The sequence below is a fragment of the Geospiza fortis genome, unplaced genomic scaffold (genome assembly GCF_000277835.1).
Source record: "Geospiza fortis unplaced genomic scaffold, GeoFor_1.0 scaffold279, whole genome shotgun sequence".
In the NCBI taxonomy this organism is placed as follows: Eukaryota; Metazoa; Chordata; class Aves; order Passeriformes; family Thraupidae; genus Geospiza; species Geospiza fortis.
This window is the reverse complement of record NW_005054352.1, coordinates 4550168-4565435: the sequence shown is the minus strand read 5'-3', so window position 1 is coordinate 4565435 and position 15268 is coordinate 4550168. Positions and strand designations below refer to the sequence as shown.

Sequence of the window (15268 nt, the reverse complement as noted above, 5' to 3'; positions counted from 1 at the left end):
AGTGCACCTGTCACCTTGTCTACAATAAAGGCATGCGTATTTTCTGTAAACATCATATAACAACACACATAGCCACAAAGAAGTTATCCAATTTCTATATTTTGCATATCTCCAGTAAAGTCAGGGGAGCAGAAGTATGAAAGAAATTCACAAGTATCTTATAAACATGGGTAAATAACTGTATGGATAACCAAACACTAAAATCAGTAAAGTCTAAGAGACTAAAGATCAGGAACATTAGGAAAAAAAGTGTTTCATGTGTATCAAGACATTCAATTACCAACCAACAAAACAGCTCCCTCCAAATCCACAAGAACCTCTTAATAAGTCAGAAAAAATTTCTTCTAAGTTGCATTCATATATAATAAACAGTTAATAAAAAATATATATCAAGGGAGATTTCAAGATTGTAGTATTACCTACATGTTACCAGAACTCATTAGGCATGCCATTAACTTGCTAAATTCGGTCTAAACCCACTATTCACATCTATATAAACCCACTATTCACATCTATATTTGTCAATTTAATATTTGTCTGTTTATTTAAATTGAGTTCTGATAAAGTGAAATGTAAAAGGTTTGAAAGTATTAGCAAGAGGTAGACTCTGCCTGACACAGGAATCTTGCTGCCTCACGACTACTAAATCACTATCAGTGTTTCCTAGAAAGAGTTTCTAGTCATAATCAGATCAGATCAAATTAAGACTTCTAAAACTCTGAGTCTGCATCATCAGCCTGGAACTACTAACAGGCCCTTCATATCACAACAGTTCTCAAAGAAAAAGCAATTTCAAGCATTAACAAGATTTTCTGAAAATTCCAACACACATAAATAAAATAAATTAAAGCTTTGAAACAAAAGACAAATCTGAGGTCATCATTATTTCTGCATCTCTTCTGAAACACCTGAGAACATAGCACCTATCCTTTCAAAATTCATCTCTCAATTCACATCACATTTGTCTACTATGAAAGTACAGGACAGCCTTCCCTCCTTCCAACATAATCTGAACAAAACTTGCATTGCATTAATGCGTTGCATCACTAGTATAGCATGCAGTTTGCACAGCACATTATGATAAAACAGTTTTCAAATAATAAACCTTGCCAATTACCACACTTGCGTTTCCTTGAATGTTGACTTTTACAAGATACAGGCCATTACACAGGAATTCAAAGTACAACTTAAAACCTGTATTTCAGAACATATATTCTCCTCTTTCTCATTATCCTTTCCCATATTTTTTGATCAAATTCCTTCAGCCTGAAGATAGATAAATGACAGCTACAAAAAATAAGCCAAGAAAAGTGTTTACAATATCTGGATTAAAGTAATCCTTACTCCATCACAGTCAAATAGATTGCCTCACAGTGCCCACCAGAAAATACATGCTTTGCAATCAGTAAACTAAAGAAGTCAATAACCCAAAGCGGTAGTTCAAAGTACACTTCTGAATATTCTGGCTTGAATAGGATGGAAACCTAAATAATCAACCCCTCCCTCCCAAAGAAAAAACTCCAAGCAGCTTGGAAAACAGATTACATCTGCTCATTCCAGTCTTCCCTTTTCTCTTGAAAAGGTTTAGTGGGCTGATCCTGGTTGGGTGCCAAGCACCCACCAAAGCAGCTCTCTCTCTCATTCTGCTTCACAGCTGGACAGGGGAGAGAAAATTTAATGAAGGGATCATGGGCTGAGGTAAGGACTGGGAGAGATGGTTCATCAAATACCATCTCTGGATGTAGAGATATTAATTGAATTGATTACTAACAAAATCCGAGCAGGATAATGAGATGTAAAACACACCCTAAAAACACCTTTCCCCCACCCTCTCTCCTTCCCAGCTCTACCTCTCCCCCAGCAGCACAGGGACACAGGGAATGGGGGTTATGCTCAGTTCATCCCATGTTGTTTCTCTCGCTGCTCGGGGTGAGGAGTCCTTCCCCAGCTCACCATGGCATCCCCCTCATAGGAGGCGGTTCTCCATGAACTTCTCCGATATGAGTCTGTCCCACAGGCAACAGTCCCCCTCAAACTGCTGCAGGGTGGGTCGCTCTTCCATGGGGTGCAGTCCCTCAAGGACAGGCTGCTCCAGCGTGCGCTCCTCTCTCCACAGGTCTCCTATCAGGCATCCCCCCCTGCTCTGGTGTGGGGCTCCTCTGGTGCCTGGAGCACCTCCTGCCCCTCCTTCCCACTGACCCTGGTGTCTGCAGTGCTGTTCCCATCACATGTTCTCCTTTCACTCTTTTCTGGCTGAAATTACAACTGTGCAAGGATTTATTTTTCCCCTCTTCTTAAATATGCTATCCCAGAGGCACTACCATAATTTCTGATTGGCCCAGCCTTGGCCAGTGGCACAGCCATCTTTGGGGCTGACAGAGATTGGCTCTCCCAGAAATGGAGGAAGCCTCTGGCAGCTTCTCAGAGAAGGCACCCCTGTAGGCCCCTGCTACCAAAGCTTGGCCATGCAAGCCCAATGTAATAGGCTTCAGAAATATTTAGAAAAAAGAAAGAGACCAGCTGTCCCTCTGTTGCTATCTCTCAAAAGTACCACTTCAAAATCTACAACAGAAAAAATATTGAAAAGGTAACTGTTTCTAAGTTTCCTACTCATAAAATTTACTTCTTTTGACAGACTCATAGTCTGTTAAACTCCAAGAAGTTTTGTGTCAAATTATCAGATGACCATCTCTGGTCTCCCAAAGGAGGAGTGTCAGATCAAGAGAAAAAGTCGCAGTAACATTGTTCTCTTAACCAGTGCCTTATAAGTACAGGCCATCCTGAGGAAGAGGAACATGACACTTACAGAGACATATGCTTCAACTGGTTCCTCTGGTTACAAGAGGTCAAAGACATGCTGTAAAGACTGTTGCTATCTTTGAAAGCTCATTATGTTGATAATAGGACTAATGTAAACACTGTTGTCGACTCCAGTAATCTTAGATAACCTGTGTCAGCATAGACGGACCATCAATGTGCGGGTGAAGGTAATGAAGGGTGTTTTTAGGTTTGGGGATTTTTTTTTAAAGCCATAATCACCAAAAAGGACCTTGGAAGAAAACCTTAAAAGTAGCTATACATGTACCAGTGTGCTGGTTTTGCAGAGAAAGCACTATTCTTCATGGACAAGGTATTCTGGGCAGAACCTGGTACAAAACTTGATAGATATTTTCTGCAGTTTGAAGGCTGGCTGCAACATCTTTCTCTTTCCCAGGGCAACTGAGATTTCAATTCCTTTCAATACCCAATTCATCCTTTATGTTCACATACTTAAAGGTTACCTGCCTGGAAAGCAGAAGGAATCTAAAGAGGGGATTAGATTCAGACACAGAACCTGTAAGCTTCCTGACATCCTCACAGAGTGTCTGAGCACTCACTAATTTCTGCCTCATTGCCACACTAAAGGCACAGGTTAACGTCACTACAAAGCTAAGCTATAGCTGAACAGAAAAAACCACTTTCGTATTTGCAGCTTCAGCAATGCATTCCCCCTCATTAGGCTTTAACAGTTAATGAAAGGAACTGAATAAACCTTGTCTGGGAGTAGTGGAGCAATTGCTTTAGCGCTCCTTTGTGCTGCCTGTGTTCAGGGACAGGCAGGAAACAGCATGCCACTGTTGGGTGAGGAAGGAGCAAGCCAATAAGGAGTTGTAGCTGTGCCAGACTGTTCCAGTGCCTGGAACCAGGGCCCAAGATAACACTAATGAGGCCAGTATTCTTTCCTGTGGCCCTATATATGCTGACCAGATGTAGATGGTCTCCTGTAAAAGAGGTAATCCTAAATACTCCTGATCTGATCTTTTCAGCTTCTGGTAGGCGAAGAACTGCTAAACAATAATGAAATATTCTTTTTTCCCCTTGGTGATGAACTTCATGTGATTTAGCAGAAACTCTTTTCACCATTTCTTTGATATTTCTGTCTTTGTAGCAAGACCTTTCCTGCACTTAACTAAACACTTCTCTTACTGGTGGTCCACCTTTTCTCTGCCCCTCCATTCTCTTTTTCTCTTCATGGAATCATAGAGCAGTTTAGGTTGGAATGTAATATAGTCCACACCCTTGCCATAGGGAGGTAATATTTCACTGAATCAAGTTGCTCAAAGCACTGTCTGACCCCTAAACACTTTAATTGGATGTACATCACTTACATTGGATATTAACCTTATTTTATATTTTCACTCGGTATTTACCATATTACCATGATATGCAATAAGAAAACTACAAAATGCATGTCTGGCTGTGACAATGTAGGTAGAGGTTTTTTGTTTCTTTGGGTTTTTTCCTTTGTTTTTGGTTTTTAACTTCAGTTACCTTTAAGAAACAAATACCAGCAGAAATTACCATGCTACAGTGTCAGGCTCTTAAAAAATACCCGCCATTTTGATCTGGATATACATAAGGGAGACAAAGTAATTTATATTTACTTCTGAACTACTGCTCTTAATCTAGAAGACTTGATTGCTTTACAATAATGAAATAAAGTATTGACAAGATCAAGCTTAGAAGAGTACATTTTCCATAGCACCTCTTTAGGCTTACACTACATGCTGTAGAGAGGCTTCAGTTTGCAAAGCTATTGCAACACATACATTTAGAAACCTGACACAGTACCTGGGGCACATGAACAAGGGGGAACATACTGAGGGAATTTTCAGTGCACATTCAGAATCTTCTGTCATCATGGACATAACACATGAAATTACAGCTGCAAGTTGCAGAACATGAAGGGCATGAACCTCATCCACACCTGTAACTCTCAACATTTTAGGCCATGAATAAAATTAAGGAGCATACAGCTCTGCCTCAAATGATGTAGGCATCCCCCTGCATACAATATTTTACAAAGCGTCCACATTATACCAACAAACTGCACCTTCTCTGCCTCTCTCACAGTTTCGCCTTTCTAAATTTTAAAATGCTACCAGTACACTTGTTCTATTGTCAAGATTTCTCTTCCACAATAATTGAGCTACTTTTCCCTATCAATTTAAAGAAAACCTCAATTTCCCTCCAAATGTACAAACCTAGAGTACATCAACTTCTAGCTGAACTCCCCCCCTTCTACTTCTGAATGAAAAAAACCAAAAACAGTAGTATGTGAATCATGAAATGAACACTTTTGGTCAACATCTGAAGACACAGTATTATTCCTATACCTGGCTGTTCAATTTATGGACATTCTGTCCACTTTGACACATTGTCTGATGGTGAGATTTACCCTTCAATTTTTCAATTATTATGCAGTCCATGATAAGTAACAATGAAAGGGCTATTTTGCTTCTTACAAGTAAATCTGGTCATGAGGCAACTCTGGCACATCTTCAGAGATTTCTGAATGAGTGCCACTTGCCCTGCATTTGCCTGGGGCTGGTTAAACCTTTCCACCCTTGCTAGGGTGTCATCAAAGGCCTTCAGAGACCAGAACGGCAGAAAATAGGCGTATCCCAAAATGACTCCTGGCATTTCAACACTTGTTAGTTATGACAGCTGGAAAAAGAATGTCCTTACTTGCAGCTTTTATACAGTCCCATGCACATGAATATGCAACAATGTACAACTTTTCCAAAATTGATGAAGGCAGTGAATCACACCACCTTCTTTCATGGCCATCATCGACTGCTTCCTATTAACATCTTCAAAGGAGGTAAAGAATATGGACACAACTCAGCATCTACATCTGCTGTTTACCTGTTCTGATAGGATGCCAAACTAGTTTTATGTATTCATTTCATGAATATTAATATTCACAGCAAAATCTCATCATCACCCTCTGTATGAGTTCCAGACTATTTCACTCCAGGTGTCCAGTCCCCACTGGACAGCTGTGCTGATTTACAGGAGAGTATGTGGATTGTCTTCCCAAGGCACAAAACTTAAGATTTGTATCTTAAGTTTTATCACTAGTATCTTAAATAAAGACTAGCAAGTCTTTACCACAAGTGGTTTTGTTGGCTGTAGAATTAAGTCTGTATCAGCATTTCAATTACCCCAGAAACACCTTTTAATGTTGAATTCTATGATTTCATATTTCACAACAGGGAGTGCAGGGAGCTATGGCTGTGATCAATCTCTGAAGGTAACTTCTCCATTCTTTTCTTCATCACATCACAAACTGGGAGGCAGAGTTTAAAACTTTCTGATCCTTTCTTATCTCATCAACAAGAATTTCCAAGGAGTTACAGCTATACTCACATTTATCCTGCAAACAAACCATTGAATTACTTTGTTTTTGCAGAATTAGTTAGAAATGTTAAAGAGTGTACCAATGTGAAACTGACAGGACAAGCTATGTTATGGAAGTGAATCAAGGCTGCAGCAAATGCTCAAAGGCTCTGCTCTGGTCCAGATATACATTCAGTATTTTAACACAGCTGAGCACTGTCTTAGGGCTCAAGAGAATGCCATAGCTGGATAACCAAACTGTGAGCTGGTATATCCAGAGTCAAGTGCTGAACTTCCCCCTGACACATCCAGCATTCAGATACAAGGATGAGACCAGGTCAGCCAATTGGAAAGCTGTTCTAAGTACTACAGGTATAACTGGTAATACCAACCTCTTTTTCAGCAGTAGACCAAATTCTGTTCACGCGTGTGAAATTCACAAGTGAGCAGACCAATGCAAGCTTTGTACACTCTACCGAATTACCTAATTGCTACAGGAGGTGAAATAATAATTAAAAAAAAAAAGCAGACAAAAAAAGGGACCAAGGTGAGGTCATTCTTGAACATAAGAATATCTTATAAGATATTTTAGAGGTGTCCCCAACAACGTCTGCTGACGAATGAGCACACTTATATGGGACATTACAATCACAGAATAGTTTGGGTAAGGGACTTTTAAATACCCTGTAATTCTATCTTCCCTGCCATGGGCAGGGCTACTTTCCACTAGGCCAATCTGATGAAAGTTCCATTCAACCTGGCCTTGAACACTTCCTGGGATGGGGAAGTTGACCACAGTTTCTCTGGACAACTGGTTCTTCTCGTGGCAACTTCTCTGGCAACTTGTTCCTGTGCTTTATCATCCTCACAGAAAAGAATTTATTTCCTATATCTAATCTCAATCTACCCTCTTTCAGTTTAAAGCCATTAGCCTGTGTCCTATCAATTATGAACAATCTTATTTGTTTAGAGAAAATACACTTCATTGCTTAAGAATAGTGGTGAGAATTCAAATTGCAATTACATTTCCTTGCAGATTTTATATTCAGACATTCATTAAGAGGAAGAAGAAATAACAATTACAAATTAGTTTATAAAACAGAGCCTGTAAACTGACATAAAGTATTATGTTTCACCATCTAGCTCTCTTCCATTTTCTGTTACATTTAAATAGTTCAGACTGTCTTCCAAATTGTTCACAAACCACATTATGTTTTTGGTAAATGTCACCGGTTACTTCACTGAGTAGCTAATCACCTACCAGCTACAAACCATAGTCAACAGTGCACCTGTTGCAGCTTTCGGCTTATGGAACAGCCATATCTCAACCTTCCACTGTAATAAAAATAAATACCAAAAGCTAATCTAACAACCTAGTTTTCATGTTTCTGAATAGATGAAGCTGAAAACCTGTCTCCAGTGGTTGAGTGAGGTTTATGATAATAAGCTTTTCCCCTATTTAATACATGGATAACATATGCTTCTTTGAAAAGAAGTATCATACTATTGTTGTAATGTAAAAAGAGCACAAGACTAAATGTGTATTTAAAGTAATGAAAAGGGGTAATCTGCTCATTAATACTACATTGATGAAGTTCTCAACTCACTGTGACAATTACCAGGATCCAGGATTTAAAGCCCACATGCCCTTACACTAAGTCATATCCCTGATACTATAATTATTAAACAGGATGCTCAAGTTGCAATGTTGAGTCATAACAACACACTTCAGGTTTTTATACCTTTTTGATATAAAGTACACAGTGTGCTGGGATTTTCTGGTGGGCAGTTATTCTTATGATAGAATACTATTTTTAAAATAGTATTTATAGTCTGGGTATTTGTAACCATGAGAAGACTATTGAGCTAAATGGAAAAAATTACGTGAAAATTGCTCTCAAATTAGACAAGCTGCACTTATTTGGTGCGGGATTCTGTAGGATTCTCACTTATATCAGTGAATGCATTCGCAGTCTTTCATCTTGCTCTTTTATGTCCCACAAAACCAGAGGCTTAGAACACAGAAATTGCTGAAATAACATCTTTCCATTTGTATTTTTTTCTTGTCCATTTGTATTCTGCTTGAGTTAACACCACTGCTCCAAATTCCTCTTTTTTTGTTCCCACCATAAGGTATTTCCACAGATCTGTTACAAACTCTCCCACACATTATGTTTTGTGAAGCTAGCTTTCTATATAAAGCAAAAAGATGTTTTCTCTCTTTGCAAATGCTGTAGCTGCTAGTCAGAATTCTGAAACAAAAGGTGATCTCAACACCATACAGAAGTAAGAGTCTCACCAAGTTCTCTTGTACCAGCTTTTACTCTGCCCCTCCCTACAAAAAAAGTAGGTGATGGAAATTATCTGAAGAAACAACCTGCATCTTCTCACATCCACATCACAACAGTGGGTTAATTACTGGGGTATCAATTATTATAGACTTTTCCCAATTTTTTAATTTTTGCAGCTGAGAAGATTCCAAACTATGACAATAAGGAAGTGTTTTGCGGAGAAAGAGAGAAAACTCTACAACTTTGCGAAATTTGTAAAGCTGGTATATTTATTGCAGCGCTGGACACATGCGGAGATTGCTCTCCTTAAAAGGTATGAGTACCTCTGGGAACTCTAGAGCTCTTTTTATTTTTTTCTCAAATACATATGCATACAATTTCACAATAAGTTCATACATATTTATTTTTACGAATACACGTGACATTAGCTGCTAGTTCTTCTTTATCAGAAAGAATTCTTAGGTCAAGCTGACCTGCTCTTGCAGCAGTTTGTCTCTCTTTATCTGTCTCCTTCTGTCTCTTCCTTTATCTCTGACTTTCATTGACGCAGTTTTCTTTTTAGCTTAGGCTTTGCAGGCAGGCTACACAGAATTAAAGATGTACATTTCACCTAAATCAAAATGGATTTTTACTCTGGGGGGTTTTTACTCTGTTTCAGAAGATACTCTAATTGTTCAAGACTAAACCACAGCTTATTAAATTTAATTTCAATTTTCCAGTACGTAAGTAATATATACTGATCCTGCTTAATACTGACAATGCCTTCAACATCAGGCATCACCAGTCAGCTTGGATATGAATCCATTAATTCTAAATCACAGCATTGCTGTTTTAACTACCAATGCACGTGAAATAAAACCATTTGACAAGAATGCTGTAAAAGAAAAATGGCAACCAATGTCTTACCTCGTTCTAAGAGCCACCCAAGCAGCATCAATGTCAGCATATAGATTCTTTTCTGTAGGTTTCCCAGAACTTGCACCATATCCAGAATAATCATAGGAGAATATGTTGCAATTAATCCGTGAACCCAGTCCTATGTAAAAGCTGCTCATCTGACCCAGGTCAACAGCATTTCCATGTGAGAAGAGCAAAGTGTACTTGGCATTAGGTGAGCAACGCACGAACATACAGGCAATCCTGTTGCCTTTACATGTTCTAGTCATGAAGCACTCAATGGCATCTTTTTCTCTAGAAGAATATTGCCAGTCTGCTCGCTCTGAGAGATGTAAAGTCCAGCGACTGCCACTCTCATCACACATCAGTGTGTATGTGGGATCAGGAGGTAAGAATGCCAGCTTAGAGGCAATTTTCCCTGGGCATGGTGGACAACAGAACAGGCAACACAGTTCACTAAACGAAAGATTATTCATCTTCTAGTCTGAAATGGGAAGAGAGAATAGTATCAGTTTCCAGGTACAATCTGATATTAAAAAAATCCAATTCACAAAAAAAAAGTGAACACAATATCTCTAGGAAATAATGCATAACTTCTGAACATTTAACAAAACAAATACTTAAAGACATATATGTATATTTCAATATAATATTCAATTTTATATTATTAGTTACTTCACAATGAGTGCATTAGTAAAGGGGAGTGATAACTCCAAAGCCCTGCCAGATATCAAAAGTAAAACATGATTACCCAGAGAAGGAACAAGTATGAGTTTTCAACTTTCTTTGGAGGAAATGAAGTTCCTCATCTTAAGACATTAAGAAAAATGTTCTTCCCATTGACAAACACATATGTGATAAAGAACAATTAAAGTACGTTGCAGAGTTGCAGCATACTAAGGTTTTGCAGATTTCTGCAGCTAAAAGTCACTACAGCATCTCCTAAATACAAAGAAAGTATATTGTAATCATGGGGTATGGGCTCCTGCAAGCACTATCAGAAGTATGAAGGGTGCATGACGGTCAAAACGTAGAAGACAAAATAAGATGATGCTTCTGGATTAGCAAACACTCTAGAGCTTTGGTACACAAAAATGTAGCCATAAACTTATCTTCACTCCTCATACTTGCTGACATATTTTGAAAACCTTCAAAGAAGTTCTTAGCTGTATTGCCCATAGGAATTGGGATTGAATAAATGACACAATTGGTTTTTTTTTCCATGCTTCAAAAAACACCTCCCTAACTAAATGCTCTATCACAGATATTTGTTGTGGTGGTGGGGGGGGGTGGGGGGAAAATAAACACACCTACACCTAAAGCAAGATAGGTAAAGATACAGTTGTCCTTAAAATAGACATTGTGTTCACTTAATTTAGAGCAGTGAGAATGGAGTGGGGGGAAATCTTTTGTTGCGGCAATACTTTTTCTCAGAGATAGAAAGAGCAATTAAATTTGACAAGTATCATGCTGGAAATCAGCACACCAAAGATAAGCATTTACTCTACTTTCCTTGTGCTAAGGCATCTGACATTTCATCTTAACTTAAACAACTTTTTCACACCAAATCTACCTACAAGTCTCAAGTTTATCTCCTGACAGTTCCCTGTGAACATAAACACAGTTTCACATACTGACTTTGACTCAAGCTTTCAGTTGTCTACAGTTCCATGCTGTTCCAGAAGTATTCGGGTCATCCAACACTAAAATCTTCCTGCTAACTATGACACCTAACAATATTTATATATCTATTTCAAATTTTGTCCTTAAATTTGTACAGAAGCATAGCTTTCATATGTAAATTTCTTTTTAAAGAAGTTTCAAGGACAGTGCTGCAAAAACACTTTAACATGTATCATAGAACAACTATCTGTATTTTTGGATGCATGAATGGTCTCTTCCTGGTGGTACAGTACGAAAACATACTGCAAACATGTTACATGGAGCATACCTTTAGAGCAGCAAAACCAGGCACAGTGAGACAGTCTGACAAACACACAAGCATTCGTGGAATACCACAAAAAAAGAGACTGCCACAGTTAAGGTTTTTCACCCCAGGTCTCTAGTTTTCTTCAAAACAGAGGAAAACCACAGAGGTTTAGACATGGGAGATCAACACTTCCAATTTAGAGGACATGGCAGGAAGTACTGACCAGCTCCCTTAAGAAGGTAGATAGGCTCTTAAAGAAGATCCTGGATAAAGGACCATATTCCTGACAGCTGAAGTAACAATAATATTGTATTTCAGCACAAATAGTCACTCAAATATGGAATAACTCACCTCTGTCAGATGAGATTATGTGAACATTAAGTTTCAGTTATACCCACAAGTCAGGATAAGTGGATGGAGTCTATGGAGGAAGTCAAACTATTAGCAAAAGGTTTAGATTGTCCTATGCAAAGTAAAAATCCTATTGTTTTGGGGGGTGGTGGTGGTGTGTATTTGTACCTTCTTCACTTCTTTTGCAATTATGAGCACCAAAGAAGCAACTTCTTTCACCTCTACTTAATGAGTTCATCTTCACAGTCCAGCCTCAACATGCTTTTTTTCCAAGTACTTATAACACAATACTCAAAATCATTTCTATTTCTGTCAGAAACTATTAAATGGATCAATTCTGAGTGAGTTTTCCCACCCTTACAGAAATGCTGAAGGTAAAGTTAGATATTATACTTTATTCTAAAGGGATGATTATTATTTTTTGTGAAAAATTTAAAAGAATTTATACCTCCAAAAGTGAGATACAAATAGTTTGTTTTCGCCAGGAACAGCAGACTGCACTCTTACCAGCATACAACGAGAACTACAGAATTTCTTATTTCTTCCAAATCCACTTGTCAGAAAGAATTAGAACAGGAGTTTACATTATTTGAAAGTATAAGCAGCCCAGCAACACTACAAATATGATCTCACTCATAAAATATTTGCTATTTACCCAAGTAATTTCAGAAGACTGGAACCTGGTCTGCAGGATTCACACATAGGGCAGTACAGCAGTAAACCATAGTGAATTAGCTGATGTGGTGGTACTGTCCCCCAAGATAGATTAAATGTGCTAAAAATGGGTTGTCACCAGATATGGCAAATGACATGCTGAAGACAGCAGATGAAGTATTATTCCTCCCCTGTGCTAGACTAATGCAGGCTTTATGTATTGATCTTTTAATCCAATGGAAAATATGCCTACTGAAACAAAAGATTCTGATTCATTCTCCAACTAAATCACGGCTAATAACAACTCTCTTCTTTAAAACAAACACATGCTACTTTCTTCACTCAGAAGACCCAAGACAACCAGCAGGTCACTAACTGAGCCAATTTGATACAAAACAACTTCCACACGAGAATATCTCCAACTAAATACAAACAATGTTTCTATTATACTGGAACTGGTTTGTCTTCCACTGTGATGGATTGTATTCACATGAGAGTGTGAATAAGCTGTATGCATGCTTTATCTGGATTCTTAGTGAAGCTGAGGCAAAACCAACTCTGACTAGATTACTTTAAGCATATGGTTCCACAAGTACAGATGAGTTACTTTAATGGGACTCATTTGACTAAGATATGCTGCGAATACCTAAGGTATAGTCTGACACCTTCTAAGCATGTATGATGTAAATCTCTGTGCTCATCACAGCATAATCAGATTCTGAGAGCAACACATCCCAACAACATAACTATCTCACCTTCTACTTGACATTTCAGTAGTAACAAAAGTGCCAGTGCCGTTCTGCAAACACAGTTCCTACAGCTGGTAAAATAGACTAACAACAAAATGAATATGATAAAGAAATATACACCCCCTTTAAAATTATACTGCACTTTTCATAGTAAATAAGTATGAAAATTCTGTAGAAGAAACTGCAAAAACCTTTTCTATTGCAGCAATAGAGGCTAAGAAATAAAACAGACCCAAGCTATACTACTTATCCCTTCTGAGATAGCTTTTAAAAGGAAAGCAAGAGCATTTTATCAATTTTATCTCTTTAACTCTCTTATGAATAAAGACTTAACATACAAAATTACAAATGTAAAATTGCCCACAGGCAGTGATTTCAATTCATTCTGTGGCAATTAGCCTTTTCATAAAGGCTGACAGAAGTGGGAAAATGTCTATTTAATCTTAGAGAACATCTCAAGTATTTATCTTGTGCTTCCTAGGATAACACAAATATTTTTTCACATGAGTATTTATTCCTGTCCTCCTATCTCTCTGTACATAATAACAAGACAGTGGAACCTATTATTCACATCTTTGAATACTTCACTATGTATTAGTCTCAAAACCATCCCAACCTTGCAAACACTTATCTAGAAATCTTGTATTTACATTAAACAGAAATTATTCTAATTGTTTATTTAAATTAAATTGCCTATTTCATGGGAACTATTCACAAGAACAAAGTCAAACTCATAAATATAGCTGCTGGTTTGGAACTTTAAGTGTTGTTCAAACCATAACGGGCAAGATATTAAAACTGTTGGGGTTTTTTTTATTTGTTTGTTTTGGTTGGTGGTTTGTTTTGTTTTTTTTTTTTTTTTTATTTGTGTGTATTTTGGTTGTGGGTTTGTTGTTTGATTAGGGTTTTTTTTCATCTTTATTGTTCATTATCTACTCCTGAAACAAGAAATTCTAAAGCATTTTTCCTCACACTTTCATTGAGCACAATGCAGTAAGAACCTGAGTCCAAGCCGCTACTGAAGTACCGATACTTATTTCAACACCTGTATAATATTAAAAATGGAACAGAATGATATGAACATCCTTTAACTAGTCCAACAGTTAAAGCAACAAAATGTTCAGAGAAAAAAAACATTAGTGTCTGATTCAGTACCACATAAAAAGATTAAGAGAATATTAAGAAAGAATATGCAGTAAGTCCAGAAAACAACACAAAGGAAGTATATTCAATTATGAAAAGGCTATATTAAGAAATACTGTGAAGTAAGTGTTTAACATAGTTTTCAATGGACAAAGTTGGCTACATGAAAACAGAGAAGCCTGATCAAACCAAAACTTTACTTTGGTTAATTTGATTCTAAACAAATAAACACTCCTTCTAGTCTTACAAATTCTATCTATTTTAACTCATATCATTTATTTATCCTCTGCTGGTTACTTTGTGTATATCAAAACCTAAGGGCACAGTTGAAAAAAGAAAGGGAATACAGGAAACATTAACTGAAAAATCCAGACATTCTTTATCAACCGAAGAACAAACGAAACTTCTAAAGGCTCCAGATAGACAACTGCGGGATTAAGCCGATTACATAATGCCTTGCATGCTCTAAGCAAGCCTCTGCCCCCGGAGCTGCCCTGCTGAAGGCACCCGCCGGCTGCTGGCGCTGAAGCCCCGGCCCGGTGTGCCGGGCGCAGGCCGGCCGGCCGCCAGCACCGAGCTCCGCCCTCAACGCCGCTCTGCGCCCAGGTACTTCTACTCTGATTTCCGCAGCCATGAACTTTCCTACTTAATGACTGACCAAACACTTTACATTTTTATATTAATAATACCGGAGAGCAGTGTTGAGGCCAGCGTCACTCCCACCATCTACAGGAGAAGCTGAAGGAATAAATTTAACCAGGCTGGCGGGAGCTAAATTAACTCCTCAGGTGTCCGCATCTGAAAAGGGCTTCGCCGAAGTCCTCAGCAGTGACTCAAAGGCACTGTTCGGAGCCCGAAAAGCCAGACTTTAACACGCGTGTCACAAGCCAGTGCGCCCGTTTCCAACAAAGGAGTCCAGGGCAAGACCACGGAGACGGGAGCATCGGACAGATAGCCCACAGCACCTGGGCACCCCGAGGCAGGCTTAACCTCCGGAGACCCCCGAGCCCAGCGACACAGGGACGCGGGCAGGAGGCTGGTGGGGTCGGCAGCTCCCCCGCCCGGTTCGTGCCGCAGACCGAAGCCGCGCC

The 15268-nt window shown here is 38.6% G+C and overlaps 2 protein-coding genes across 2 annotated transcripts in view; one reads left to right on the top strand and one right to left on the bottom strand.

Annotated features, from left to right (window-relative positions):
* Positions 1 to 15268, bottom strand: part of ABHD17B (abhydrolase domain containing 17B) — an 18648-nt gene extending 3380 nt beyond the window's left edge. The window contains exons 1-2 of the mRNA XM_005423426.3: positions 14867 to 15268; positions 9360 to 9834 (exon numbers count right to left, since the gene is read on the bottom strand). Coding sequence (XP_005423483.1) covers positions 9360 to 9826 — 467 coding nt within the window. The 5' untranslated portion in view covers positions 9827 to 9834; positions 14867 to 15268. The remainder of the gene's footprint in view (positions 1 to 9359; positions 9835 to 14866) is intronic.
* The window catches only part of CUNH9orf85 (chromosome unknown C9orf85 homolog), a 17447-nt gene continuing 13664 nt past the window's right edge, over positions 11486 to 15268 (top strand). Inside the window, exons 1-2 of the mRNA XM_005423443.2 lie at positions 11486 to 11495; positions 14648 to 14783. Coding sequence (XP_005423500.1) covers positions 11486 to 11495; positions 14648 to 14783 — 146 coding nt within the window. The remainder of the gene's footprint in view (positions 11496 to 14647; positions 14784 to 15268) is intronic.